The 15333-nt window shown below is 40.4% G+C and overlaps 1 protein-coding gene across 2 annotated transcripts in view; it reads right to left on the bottom strand.

The window, feature by feature from the left end:
- LOC126354626 (inter-alpha-trypsin inhibitor heavy chain H4-like) overlaps positions 1-15333 on the bottom strand; it is a 99785-nt gene that overhangs the window by 74365 nt on the left and 10087 nt on the right. For both annotated transcript variants that reach the window (XM_050004397.1, XM_050004405.1), the window contains exons 4-8: positions 13738-13876; positions 11596-11707; positions 10934-11094; positions 6919-7122; positions 570-720 (exon numbers count right to left, since the gene is read on the bottom strand). In XM_050004397.1, the coding sequence (XP_049860354.1) occupies positions 570-720; positions 6919-7122; positions 10934-11094; positions 11596-11707; positions 13738-13876 (767 nt within the window). The remainder of the gene's footprint in view (positions 1-569; positions 721-6918; positions 7123-10933; positions 11095-11595; positions 11708-13737; positions 13877-15333) is intronic.

Genomic DNA, 15333 nt, shown 5'->3' with positions numbered 1-15333 from the left:
ACGTTAACGTTTCACTATGTAGTAACTTCTGAAGATACTGATCAAATGATACTGGGAAATGTGGAATCGTCACAAGAAAGTTTGAAGATACTGCCTTATTTCAAAACTATTTTTATATCTTTTTTGTGTTCACTGTTAGAATTAAGGATGAAAGCTTGAAAAATTTACAAAAAAGCATTTACATGGAAATGGAAAGGCGTGCTCTGTTTAAGGTGCTGTCAGTACTCTTGATACCAGTTTAGAATTGCAAAACCTCAAAATCAAAAACATGAATGTCTTAATATTGCATAGGCAAAACATGATAATATAAAAATCTTTCACTTACTCTACTGACGCTACTGTTACCAAACTGCACCGTAAGATTCATAGCGATTCAAAAATTTCTTTCACTGTTTTCAGCTTCTTTCCGAAAGAATCCGACACAAAACGCAGTGCAATTTACTGTATCATTTACTTCTGTTCTGTCCCACTTCTAGCTGTCGGTGATGCATTCCAAGGATGGCTTTAACTTCTGCTATAACTTTTGTGGTGAACTTCACCACTACTACTACCTAGAATGTTGAACTCACCTCCCCCTGCATGGAGATCTCTCACGAAATTTTTGGCTCTAGCAACATTGTCTGCAGTTGCCGGCACGACAGCATCAGCATCATTTTCTGGTCCGTTGGCCTGATCGTACCAGGATGTATAGGTCTTGTTCTCGGTATCTGGCCACCACACCTATGGTTAAATCATATATTAGATTTATCTCGCTATAGGCCTTCTTATGATGTTGGTTATGCTTCCACAAAGAGTATCAAGACGTCATTAAGAAAATATAGGGTGAAGCAGACAAATGAGAAGATTCAACAATCTGGAGATTAAAATGAGTTTTATTATTTTTTGTTGACATGAATCCAATGTACATGAAGGGAAATTAATACTTTATCTTGAAAGTTATTATTTTTTGAATGTAATATCACTCAGCGGACGTTCTTTGAGTTGCACGCATTTTTGCAGTCTGAAGGTGAATTTTCCCATGATGTTGCGTTGTGTCTCCAACGCCAGAATCTTCATTTCTTAGCGATAATGTACTTCCAAGTCATGTCTAATTTTTGAACGGTTTTCCATGGAAACTTTGAACTTGAGGTAACGCCCAAGAGAAACATCTGGAGCTGATAAATATGTTGAACAGGGATGCTTCGGAAAAACGTCGCTTTTAGTCACGAGAAGATTAGAAAATGTGAGTCTTAGCAAATCCATCAACATTTCAGGAGTACGACTTGTCTGCTCCATACTGGTGGTAGAGTGTTTCTTCATCTGGACCATAGACATCGAGTTCAGGCAGAGAAAATGTTACCGATCAATATTCTCTTGGTTCTGGCTTCCTTTTGAATTGCCACCTCTTTCCTTTGTAGTGATGCCAATGTTTTCAGAGTGTTTCACCCAAAGGCTTGATAGCTTAGGAACATGGTTATAGGGGCCTGAGGAGCTAGATTAAAATCCCAGTGGGAAGAGCAATGGGTTCCTACAAAATTATCCAAGTTCTTGTAACACATGTTTACAACAATAGCATGTTGCGGAACTGAACAACGCCCACTACCATAACCCTCCACTAGATAAACCAGCCAGTCTTTAAATCTTCCCATTTGACTGCTTCACCCCGTATTTCATGGAGTGTGTTCACTTCTTTTTGCATAATTATCAAGACCTTTTCAGCAAATTCTTTTGAAAGCAAAAAAAAAAAAAAAAATGCTATCTTCCACAACAAACGATCTTTACTATTCACTTTTCCATAGCTACATGCTCTATACATTATTTTCAGAATAAGTGTTTTGATGTAATATTTGTCTATTTAAAGCAACTACATATCAGACAAGTGTGAGCAGGTGATATTATTGCAGGTACATTAGCTTACTTATGCACCATCATGCAACGTAACGCAACTACTGATATGCAAGCAAAGCTGTGGGTAATAAACAGTTCACAATATTGTTTGGCCAACAGTAAATATATAAATAAATTTTTGAATAGAAGGGGTCTTCCATGACGCAACTGTGATTGGATAAACATTATAGTGTGGAACAAATTAAAATGGTAATAGAAAAGTTGGTTAACAGTTACTGAAGTTACGTTGTAGCTCATCTTATTAAGGCATCTACCAACGGCTTGTATATTGATTTGAAGCACTTTCTCTTTTTTTAGTCAAATTGTAATATAATGAACAGACGAGACCCCCATTCACAATAGCTGCTTGCCACTTGGAGTTGTAAGTCGAGGGATATGGCAGGATATTCAGGCAGCCCCTTTTCTGTGTCTGAACATATGTCGGACCAGTTGTTGAATCACACCTACACTGTGATGCTACTCCACATGTCACGTAATCGACGAGGTACAGTTTGCAAGCAAAGGAAATGCCTTCTGGGAATAGTTTTGTTGTTGTTACTTCTGCAATGGGCATCGTGGAAGTGTGTAGTATTTAACGGAGACGCAAAATTTTTTGATTGTGCAGAAGAAAAACATGAGCTAACCAGTCAGGCGCACGGCCTTGCCCAGGAAGTGGTTTGTGCAGGAGGCTACGGCAGAGAGTGCCTGTTGTGAGAACTTCTACAAGGCGAAGGAGCTACTCCCAGCGAGATTCGCCTGGAGACACCAGGGTGGCGACATCTATATTGTATGGCCTTAATGAGACTCGGTTGCCAGTTATGGCTACCAGTATGCTGCCACATGGCTAGTAGTGCCTGCCTGCGTGCCTGCCACATCCGTGTCATTGCCAGGAGATATTACCAGTCGGCCCCAGCACGCATTCGACCACTCAACCAGCATATCGACAATCGTCCAGTAAATGACAGAGGCTCTAAAATTCAAACCAAAAGAACAATGAGCACTTGTTCAATGGAGGAGATGTGTTTCATAGTAGTACACATGTACTAGTGCTCATAGCTCCTCTGGTATGCATTTTAGAGCCCGTGTTTACTATAGTGGCCAGCACGAATCTTGAGTCCTGAAGGGCACAGCCGCTGCCTGCCGCCAGCAGAGGCTGTGGGCTGTGATTGGTCCGCCTCTCGGAGTTGTTGCCATGTAGGTACCATTAGCGGTAGGATGGTTCAGAGCAGCTGAGAGCTCAGTGTTACCGTGCTATATTAAGTGTTCACGTGTGGTCTCAGTGTCTTACAGTCTTTAGAAAGCTGCTTTGACGTGTGTTCGGTGGTGAACAACAATGCAGGAGCAACGTCCTACTTCCAGTACTCCTCTGGTTGGTGTGCATAAATGTCGAAAAGACATTGGTAAACAATCGAAAATTATCATACCGAATTTACTCAAGTTTTTTACTGATCTGACCGACAATGAAGAAGCGAGGAATAACTTAAATTTTGCACAAATTCATTACTGCTAAAGCGTGTGGTGTCTCCAAGTCAACTGTAGGCCGGATTTGTAAATCTGTGTCATTGGCAGAATGTCCAGACATGAATGAGTGTTTCAATTCTCCCAGAAAGGGATACGAACGTGAAAGGAAGTCAATTTACTTTGACGATTTTAAGAAAGAGCGCGTGTGTAGAACTGTACTTGGATATTACGACAGGGGAGAGTATCCAAAGGCTAAAAAAATTCAGGCTGACCTCCTTGAAAAAATTAACTACTCGGGCTCAGAGACCTCCGTTCTTCGTCTTCTCCGCTCCCTTGGTTTCCGATTCAAGAAGTGTAATGACGGGCGGAAATTCGTAATGGAACGTACAGACATTGCAGCAGCAAGAGCCAAGTTTTGCGTACAATGCTCTTCTTGCGTGCTAAAGACACCAAGCCTATAGTATACTTGGATGAAACTTGGGTTTCACAGAACCATACCAATCAGTATATATGGCACGACTCCAAAGGAAACGGCGGTTTGAAAGTGATTACTGGTAGAGGTGGCCCATTAATGATCAGCCACGCTGGTTTATTAACCACAGGCTTCAAACCAGAGGCCAAACTTGTTTTTCGTTGTGGGGAAAAGTTCTTGCCAATCCGATTACCATTCAGAAATGAATGCAGAAGTTTTTATGAATTGGCTTATTCGACTGTTGTCTGCGCTGGATAAGGGTCAATCATCGTTATGGATAACGCCAGCTACCACTCCATTCAGACAGAAAAGCTGCCACGTTCAAATTGGCGCAAGTCAGATATTAAGGAGTGGTTAAAGAATAATGTTTCATTTTCAGTCGATGAAACGAAGGCTGAACTCCTGTCGAAGGAAGAAATCGCAGGTGCCAAAAAGACTTACGAATTAGATCAACTGGCAAACGAAATGGGACACCAAGCGGAATGTCTACCAGCATATCACTGAATTGATACGGGCCCAAGTAAACCTGGAAGTGGTGAAAAGAAATATTACTTTCAAACTTGCTGATGTCGAGAAGCTCTTGATAATGTTACTCAGTAGGACTGGGAGAGGTGCATAAAACATGCAGAAGCATTGCAAGAAACTGATTTCTTGAACCAGGGTTTAAGAGACATCATAATGGAATCTGTGATGATACGCCTGGGTGAAACAAGCGACAGTGAATCTGAAGACATGGAGCCAGAAGATGTTTCAGTTTATGTAAGTGCCGACTATGTAAAAGGTGACTTGATTTAAATGTTTGTCTATTCATTTCAGTTATAGAGAACATTCTGCAAGTGTTTTTCCCTTACAGTAGACGTCTGATAAATTTATCACATGTGGTTGCGATTAGATAACTCGACATTAACTGTCAATTAAAATAATATTATCAGTTCTGCATTAATTAACAACAGTTTTTCCTAAAAACCTGTATCGAATGTCTTTACATTCGGACATAATCTCACTGCATTCGGTTTACTTGTACATTGGAAATTTAATTCTTTTTTTTATCATCGAATGATTTACTGGCTGTTTCGTAGTAAGGGTAATGCATTTCATAAAATGACAAAACGTTGTGGTGCTTCTGTATCGACTGTATATATAAACAGTGCAGTAATATCAGAACAGTCTCAGCACCTATTCTGATTCTCCGAGAAGAGCATAGAAATCTATGATATTTGAAGACTTTTACAAAAAGCTAGAGCGTAAAATTGTATTACTTTAGTAGTACAGAGGATAGTATTCGATGACAGAGAACTACAGGGTAATGTCCATGATAAAATTGATTGTTCTGGCCAGTCACTTAATTGCTCTGTCTTCTCCACCCACTTGGTTTTTAATTCAGAAACTGTAATGAGGGACGAAATTTGTAACACAAGACAGTAACATTGCAGTAGTAAGAACGAGATATTTTGTGTACCAAACACTTATTGCGTGCTGGGAATAATAGGCATACAGCAAATGTAGACAAAACATTGGTTTCACAAAACCTTTCGAACAAATATTTTGCTCGACTTCAGTGAAAATATTGGCTTCAAAATACTACAACTTCTTTTGCATAGCTTATCTTGGCGTTTTGAGTGATGGGAGAAATGACAAAAGATATGTATTAGCAACCAGTAAAATATTTTCGGGACATAGGGAATATTCTCATTCATATAATAACGAGCCGTCCGAGAAAAGCTCTTGGCGACGGCCTACGACGACTCGCTGCTGCGCACGGAATATCGAGGAAGTAATTTGCCTCTGTACGTGATTCGATACAATAATGATGCCTGAAATGTTACCAAAAATAATTCTGTAGTTTTCTCAACAACTTTCTCGCGGAATGTTTCTTCGCAGTCCTACAAAATGAAAATTATTCAGCGAGTACGTTTTTCGATGCGCAGTCGGCACAGTTTCTTATAATTTTTTTTTCTCAGTATACTTTTATGTTTCCGAAGTAAAAGATGCAGCATATAATTCTGTGAACTTTGCGGATGTTCATATTTTTTTCAGTCCAGTTACATTAGTGATTCTGTTACTACCACAGGTTGAAGTAAAAAATCATTTTCCTCCAAAATTTCGTGTAGCGTTAGTTTTAATTTTTTTCCTAGCAGCTAGTGAGAATTTTCTTTTGGAAAGTACACCATCACATTCTAGACTAAACATAGAGTTGCCCAGTATTTTTTTCAAATTTTTACGAACATTTGAAGTTATCGCTTTACAAAACGGGCAATGCTGTTAGACGGCGAGATGACCTTGAAGCCCTATTCTCGTGGCGGCTCCTATAGATACTTTATCTTATTTTGATCTTTACTACCAAATCCTGAAAGTTAAACATCCTATTTTTTTAGCAGCAACAACACCTGTACATGTGTTCCACTGTCAGAGGTATCAGAATGATTTTCGCTTGTAACTTTCCAGTCGTTCGTTTCCAAGCCGGGGTCGCTTCAATCAAACTGATACATTTATCCGTCTCCATCGTCGTGGAGAGTTTGCAACATCATCAAAAAATCACCCTGTGTATACGTAGATTTACAGGCGTCAATTACTCTTCGACGCTCTGTAGCGTCGTTGGATGACGTTTCCGGACATGGACTCCTATTCAAAATATTATATACTCACTCCTCTCTACAAGTCCTTAAAGTTTGTAACGGAAATTGCCGAACACCGTTTATAGTGAGCAATTTTAAATAACAGGTAATAGGTAATATTCCCATAATCTGTAATGGGTATATAGTAACCCTCAGTGATTTTCCTCTCACTTTGATAGTGTTATTTACTGATTTTATCCCAATGTTTATTTGTAAATTTGTTTGGGTTGCAATCCACTACCAATTTTCTATGGACTCAGTGGCGATGACGTCAGCTCTGCTGCTCACACTGAGCAACTGATACTTAGGTTACGAGTTTAGTGAGTGTGTCTACAAGGGATAATAGCCGGGATTTTGAATCATACTCTACCTGAATGAGATCCCATTTCTCATCCTCCGTGCCACCTCTTCTCTTTCTACTTGAGAAAAACTTTTATCTATTTCTACTGAACGACATGCTGGATACTACCATGATGTAAGCAAACAAAGGAACCTGCTTCTTACCCGCGATCCAGAGGAGAATGTGATGAGCGTGAAGTTGTCCCGTGGACCCAGCTCATCAAGGATGGAGACCATGGCCTGCCTGAGCTGCTCTATCTTGTGACCGCTCATGGAGCCACTCACGTCCAGCACGAACACGATGTACTTTTCCAGCGGTGGCAGGTCTGGTGGTGAGTAGAAGTGCACGAAGTATCCGTCATCAGTCACCTGCACACAAGAAATGTTTCAAAACCGTTAGTGAAGGCATTATGGAAACTGAAGCTAATTAACGTGGCACCATTCAACCATGTTACAACGATAGACAAAAAAAGGGGTGTTCCATGTGAAGAAGGAATCTTCAGCTGGGAAGACACAAAAAATCACTTCAATTTGTGTTGAAGCACGTCCCCGTCGTGCATTCCGATCTGTTTCATAATTTCACATGCTGCGAGCAAGTGCACAATGTGTGAGTCACCTAATGGCCGCGCATCGCATACCTCGTGAGTCGTTAGGCCAGCGGCTACATATTCCTGCTCCGAATCGCGCGTAATATCTATTTCAGCTTGGGAATTTCGGTCAGAGCGGGCAAAACGTTAGTTGCGCTGACATGCTCTGGACAGAGGAAGCTATGCACTTGCTTTTGTGACCTGTTTCTGCGTAGTTTGAAAGCTTTGGAGGAAGATGGTGGTATTTTGGTGTTTCAATATGTCGTTTGGTACAATGAGGTAAGACTGCTGCTTGTTGCAAACTCTAGCCATGCAGTTCATTCATGATCTATTCACAGTTCTCGTGTTTCAAATGTATTTTCAAAAGATGTCCATTAAAGTAACTTGGCAATTTCCTAGGGGACTTCGCTGTTCCTTTACGTACTATTAGAATCCACGTTCATCTATGGCTGACGATATCTATTTATAACGTTTACATCTATGACAACAAAGGGCTTACGATATCTTCACCTCTCACATAAAAGGCATAGGACACATTTAGTACCTTTTATTGCGGATATCACGTAGTGATTACGTCATTTGTGAACTTGTGTATGAGTTGTACTGATGATCTATACTGTCCATGTGAGATAACCTTTTCTGTACTACTTTTTTTTCAAACGCTACAATATTCAGTTTCTTAGATTTTTCGTACACATACTTACCGCAGTAGACAACTTCCCTTTGTCGACCAACATAGCAACGTTGCTTTGTTCAATCATATCGATACGAGATGTCTTCGTTGGACCTAACCCCAGTTTCCCGTATGTTTATTTATAAACAAAGTCCCTGCTGATTCTGCAGTGCACATGTCTGCAATCTTTCGTAAGTTTTTTCATAAATCAGGGAAGGATGACACGATGCAGTTCCTAATATGCAGATTGCGGTAGTTGTTTGATAATTTGCAGTAATCATTGTATGGTATTACTGCTTGAAGATGAAGCGAAAGCAACATGTGATGGGGAAGCGTGAGGCTCCGAATAATCACAGGTCCGTCATGAACACGCAAGCAAATGCACTGTAATGGACAATATAAGGGCGAAGTGAAGATACGCATATTTTGGCCCTGAGTGCTGCAGCGTTGTTAGATTGGAATGTTACATTAGTACTACAGTGTTGGCCTTCACTTTGGCTTTGAAACAATGGTTAGGCACAGCACTAGGTTGTTCTCATCATCATCAGAATTTCATGGTGATCCGAAATCCAATGCAGTTTCAGAAGAAAACTCCAGAACACATGCTGTATCATCAGTCCCGAGTTTCCAATCACTGACAAGGTATGTTGCAAAGACTGTGTGAGTACTTTCATTGGTGTAAAGACCAGCGTTAGTTAGGTCGACGGACAAGCTTCACTTGTTTCGGATATCACTGATAATTTCGCCTACAGCATGTGAGCTCATCAACAATGTCAGCATATGGGAAATTATAAAATACAATACTACGTTCTTTGTTCAGAACTTACACTTCAACACAACTGCAATCGTTAACATTTTGATCTTAGCTACACGTAGTTCGTATAATTTCCTCATGTCCTTAGCTGTAGGACTAATATGGGCTACATGTCCACTCTATGGAGGGATTACTGTATTTCAATTTGGGAGGGCCTACTAAAAATCTACTTTTGTGACAGTAATGTTCTTGCATTTGTATCAAACCATAATCGAGAATTTGTATCGATATATGTAATTTGTAGCACAAATTTGTACCTATTGTGACGAATCTTTCTTAATGCTCGATTTTTCTTTCCAGCATCATACACACAATTTGTGAAAAATCTGAAGCTGAGTCTTCTCCCAGAATTTGATCTTTTGGAATGTGATAACAGCAGGAATTCATAGCGTTCACGAATTATTTAGGATAGTGTCTGATTATCTATGAGACTGAAGATTTACCTTTATATTTCTAGAAACAGTTTATGTCTATTGTTCGTGTCCAGCACTAGCAAACAATCATCAAAACTCTAAAAATAAAAGAAAATAAATAATAGAAAATAGAGAAAAATTGAAAAAGCTGCCATAGAAACACTGGAAGAGCTTTAGAAAAATGAGGACTACGAAAGGGATAATTAGTAACAACCATTTTTGTAAAAACGTTATTACGTGAATGACATTAACAGAAGCTGTGAAAGAGTTCACAGTCTGACGTGGGTTTATAAAACTGAAACCGTGACGAAATCAGGAGTGAACTACGAGTACAGATAAATAAATTCTGATACCTGAAGAAAGCAAAATGGTAACAATAAAAATATAGCCGATACAACAGTAATGGTCCCGTATTTTAGGGGAGAATAACATGGTTCCTACTTTTTGCTCTTCTTCTATCATTATTCTGCAGAAACTATGAGGGAATGGAAAAGAAGTAGAATAAGTATACCAGTACAAGCATTTCACCACTACGATTTGTGGACGCAGTAGCCATTGTCTAATGAAGAAATACGCGGAAGAAAGGGAAAAAGCAAAGATACGAACCAGCAGTTAACACAGAATAATTATCTGTTGGAGGAGAGAATTGAAATAAAAAGAAGTTGCAAATACAACATGAAATAACAAAAAGTGGTAGATATTAAGAAACACAAAAGATGATTAAAGGCAAGAAACTTTGTTCAACGGAAAATACCAGCTGATACTAACATTCAACTGGGATTAAGCAGTTTTTAGATGTGAAACTTCCTGGCAGATCAAAATTGTGTGCCGGACCGAGACTCGAACTCGGGACCTTTGCCATTCGCGGGCAAACTTCTTTTGATCGTTGTGTTTGGTCATTGTGGACGTCACATGGCATCCGTTTAAGTTCGTTTTGGTGATACTTCCACTCAGCTTTTTTTTATTACAGAGACCAACTACCTCTCTGACAGAACACGCTGAGCTACCGTGCCGGCAACTTTACAGAAGCTCTGTAAAGTTTGGAAGGTAGGAGAAGAGGTACTGGCAGAAGTAAAAGTGTGAGGACGGGGCGTGAGTCGTGCTTGGGTAGCTCAGGTAGAGCACTTGACCGCGAAAGTCAAAGGTCCCGAGTTCGAGCCTCGGTCGCGTACACAGTTTTAATCTGCCAGGAAGTTTCATATGAGCGCACACTCCGTTGCGGAGTGAAAATCTCATTCTGGAGTTTTTAGATGTATCCGTGAAACCAATTTCGTCGATACGAATGAAATATGAACAAGACAGTTTATCTACATGGGGATTACGAAGAACATGAAGAATGATGTGTTCAGGAGAACATTGTATATCTACTACGTAGGTAACATATAAAAAGAAAAGAAATGTTCAACGTAGTACATAAGAGAAAAGAAGTCTGCACAAAGCACTTACAGGAAGGAAAGACTAACAACCGCTATTAACTTCTAAAGCATTAGGGATTATTTCATTTAATGATGGTGATATTACGAGCTTTGGTTATTATGTGGAATGCAATTGTTATTAAATGACTGACAAATCGTCAGTCTGTCAAAATGTGAATGTCAGGTTACCACACCACTTAGTGTCCAACTGGACCACTTAGAGCTAGTTGAGCCACTAGACGTCATCTAGGGAAGAAGAGAGCAGGGGGGTGACTCACGAGTATCTGGTTGGGGCTGTCGGCGTGGTCGACGTCGTATCGCACCAGCAGCTGCCCCTGCACGCCCTCCGCCCTCAGCGCCGCCTGCTCCTCCCTGTTGGGGGACCACCGCACCACGGCTGTCGTGGCCGAAGGCCTCTCCATGTGCGCCAGAGGGTTAGCTGCGTGTAGGCATTACTATTTTCAGTGATTCACACGTGTGCAGGTATCTCAATAGGCGTAAGAACTTAGTTTTTCCAGTACAAACATTTAATATTCCTGAATTCTTCATGAGATTTCGGAATTTCAGCCAGAAGTCGTCAACATCTGACCACAATGTTTCGGCTGCCAAACATGCATCCTTCTTCAGGTGAGTTCACCACTGTAAATCTCACCTGAACATGGACGGCTGCCTCGTTGTCAGCCGAAATTTCGTGGCTCATCCAGCTGTAATTCCAAAAACTCACGAAATACTCATTACGCTGGGAAAATTCAAGAGTCACTACTCATAACTCTGTTCGGTATCTATCGAAGAAACTGATCAGAAGTCAAACAGTAAGATGAAGGAATTCTCTACAACGTGAGATAAAGAATGGGCAGACCCTGTATTTATGGATAAAACATCCATCATTGTGGCAAGTACGTCAATGGTGTGTTGAATCTGAGAACGGCGGTCTACTCACTTGAGTTCTCTTCGTCTGAGACGTCGTTGCTTTGCTGCAAACTGGGGACTTCAAGAAGGGTGATGTCGCTCGTCTCGTTGATGTGCACCTCCACCGATAAATCGTTCACGATCTGTGGTGCAGAAAGAAAATTATGAGAGAAACTGAATAAAGGCAAACTTACGTTTACAGCATTTGTATGTTTACAGGTAACTTTTCACAGCCTTTGCTGGAAAACACTCTAAGAAAGTCTATATGTAGCGGGAATAAAATTCAAGGAAGGAAAGTTAGTCTACAACTTGTACAAATACCAGAGTCGCAGGGCGTAAAATGGTGGCAAAAGCTGATAAGGGAGGTAACAGTGTTGTTAGCTGTCCTTGACGTTCATCAGTCAGCACAACGAGAAATGAGTAAAGGAGAAGGCTTTAAAGTTTAGCGAGAAGAACCAGTAACTTTCAGGTTTGCCGACAGCTTTATAATTTTCTCAGAAAAACACAGGAGGTAAAGGCCATTCGAACTGAATGGATAGGTCCTTCAAGGAAGGTTATAATATAAGTATAGGAATACTTACTCCACGAATTTCATTGATGAAAGAATCTCGGTGTGTCATATGAGTCGTGTCGTGCTATGGCAATATTTCGACAGTTTACCACTCGTTATTTTCACGTGAAGAGAAGAAGATGATTAGTAAGAAAGACGTCGAAACGTTGTAAGATGAGTGTCAACAGAAACGAAACAAGGGTAATGGAATGTTGAGTGAATTACACGAGGAAATCAGACGATGTAAGCAGTAGATGAGATTTGTTATTGGACAGCATACTCAGTGAGGTTACAAAAGTTACTGACTCGCAATAGCAAACAAGACTTTCAGAAAAAGATAGATTTGTTAACATTGAACATAAATTTAACTACTGCGAAGTCTTCGCTGAAAGAATTGTGAGTGTAATCTTGCGCTGAACTGAAGTGTGGACGATAAACAGTTCCGACAAGAATAGAACAAGTGTTTTCGAAATGTGGCATTAAATGAGAATACTTAAGGTTGGATGGTTAATTTGGATAGTACTGAGCAGTTACTGAGTCGGATTGGGGAAATAAGAAAGTTATGACACTGTTTCATTAAGAAGGCATTTGGTGATAAGAAAGATCCTGACACTCCAAGAAACATTGAGTTGGGTAACTGAAGGTAATGTGGAGCGACCACACTGGCTAGGCGAAAATATGCAGGTTCACATCGATGTAGGTATAATAGTTGTGCATAGATGATGATATCTGCACAGGACAGACTAGGAGGAGAGTGCATCAAACCAGTCTTAGGACCGAAGACTACAACAGCAGTGCTAAAGGAATAATCTCGTTAACAACTTTGGAGTGTTGGAGTTCAAGGCGTTTTTATATTCTTCAACTATCTACTAGCTTGACACAGCCTTCATTTTATTTTATCTGTCATTCTTGATCTCTTCATAACTATTATAACCAATGGTCTCATTATTCTGCCGGCGATGGTCTCATTATTCTGTCTCTCTCCTGTAAATGTTGCAGATCCTGTCTCAGTTGCCAAGTTGATAGTCCCTGTACAAGTTTAGTCATGTCATACTAATGTAACAGACTTGCTAGTCAAATTATCCTACAAACAACCTTACTCTCCTTTCTGTAGTCTATCTGTTCTCTGTTTCCTGAGTCGTCTTTAGTTTCATACAGAAAGGTAAGTTCTTCAGGGAAAATATTCGTTGGGGCATATCTTAATGACGTTTGCTCTTGTTGCATCTTCGGACTGTATAAGTTAAGCAGAAATTGTAACGGAATGAACCTCTGCCTCACACCACTATGTGATGGAGGTATCCACCTCCTCCCTTTATATCATTTCATTTGTTTCCTTTTCTTTTTTTAGGTCTCCTTGTAGATTTCTTTCTCTTCACAGAACAACAACTGTTTTATTGACTTTAAGTTACCACAATAAAGGAAAGCGTTCTCAGACACTAGACTGAACTAATGACTGGAAAAGAGCACTTAGTACAATATCAGAACTACAACTAGGAAAGGAGAAGAGCAACAATCATTACTCATTATTCAAGTTTCTATGCTCCTTTTCGCAGTCGCAGTTAAATAGTAACTCTGAGTATTCTCGGTCCTTAGTTCGCATGTACCTACTGAGAGCAGACGTACCTGTCCGGGATTGAGGTTGATGCGCAGGTGGTAGGCGCCCAGCTCCCTCTGCAGCAGCTCCTCGTACGTCAGGTTGAAGGTCACCTTCTTCTGAGCCTCCACGTTCACTGACACGGACACTACGTTCGAATCTCTTGCACTAAAATAAAAATGAGTCAAATTTTTATATGTTCTCGATTAAGAAAATAGCCTTGAAGCAAACTATTTGAAACCAAATTTCTTATACTTTGAGTAAATCTATCAAAAAAGAGAAAATTGTCTATTTGCTTTTGCTGGAGACCAAACAGCATAGGACAAAAGAAAATTTTCGACAAAGCACAGTAGCAACCAAAACTAAGAAAAATATCAGTAACTGAGTGAAGGCAGATGGAAAGAACAAGTCGAGGAATCAGTGTAAAGAACTGCAAGATATTTCCACATACTGAAAACCATCTTACTCAGAACAGGTCCGAGATTCAGAGATAACGAAGCACTGCATATCCCATATAATGTCTCAGATGGTATGAGCTGAGTGTCCGTGTCAAGTTTGTAACCTTGTATCTGGTTATGGACAATTGTAGTCTAGATATAAATAAACAGTCAGTCTTGATAGCAACTAATATTTATTTACTCTGGTAACTGGTTTTCGTCAGACATAACCATCTTCTACGTCTACATAGATACTCCGAAAGCCACCGTACTGTGCGTGGCGGAGGGTATCCTGTACCATTATTAGTCATTTCTTTCCTGTTTCAAATTCAAATAGAGCGAGGGAAAAACGACTGCCTATATGCCTCCGCATGAGACCTAATTCCTTGAATCTTATCTTCGTAGTCCTTACGTGCAACGTATGGTAGCGGCAGTAGAATCTCCCGACAGTAACTTCAAGTGCCGGTACTCTAAGTTTTCCTAATAGTGTTTCTCGAAAAGAACGTCGCCTTTCCTCCAGGCATTCCCGTCTAAGTTCCCAAAGAATCCCCATAACAATGTTGTTCGATCCTGCCATTAACAAATCTAGCAGTCCGGCTCTGAAGTGTTTCGATGTCTTCCTTCAATCCGACCTGGTACAGATCCCAAGCACTCGAGCAGTACTCAGCAATAGGTCACACTAGCGACCTATATGCGGGCCCATTTACAGGTGAACCACTCTTTCCTAAAGTTCTCCCAATAAACAGAGGTCGACTATTCTCCTTCCCTACCACAGTTCTCACAAGCTTGTTCCACCGCTTATCGCTTTGCAGCGTTACGCCCAGTTGTTTAAACGACTTGACTGTGTCAAGGAGGACACTACTAATACTGTATCCAAACATTACAGATTTTTTCTTCCTACTCATTCGTATTAACTTACATTTTTCTACATTTACAGGTATCTGCCATTCGTGTCACCAACAAGAAATTTTGCCTAGGTCACTTTTTATCTTCCTATAGTCACTCAACTTCGACCACCACAGCACCATCAAAGAACAACTGCAGATTGCTGCCATCCTGTCTGCCCAATGATTTACGAGTATAGGGAACAACAGTGGCCCTATTACACTTCCCTGTGGCACTCCTGACGATACCCTTGTGTCTGATGAATATTCATCGTCTAGGAGAACGTACTAGGTCCTATTAATT

Source organism: Schistocerca gregaria, chromosome 1, assembly GCF_023897955.1.
Source record: "Schistocerca gregaria isolate iqSchGreg1 chromosome 1, iqSchGreg1.2, whole genome shotgun sequence".
NCBI lineage: Eukaryota > Metazoa > Arthropoda > Insecta > Orthoptera > Acrididae > Schistocerca > Schistocerca gregaria.
Note: the sequence above shows the minus strand (reverse complement) of the source record. Positions and strands in the feature narration are given on the sequence as shown.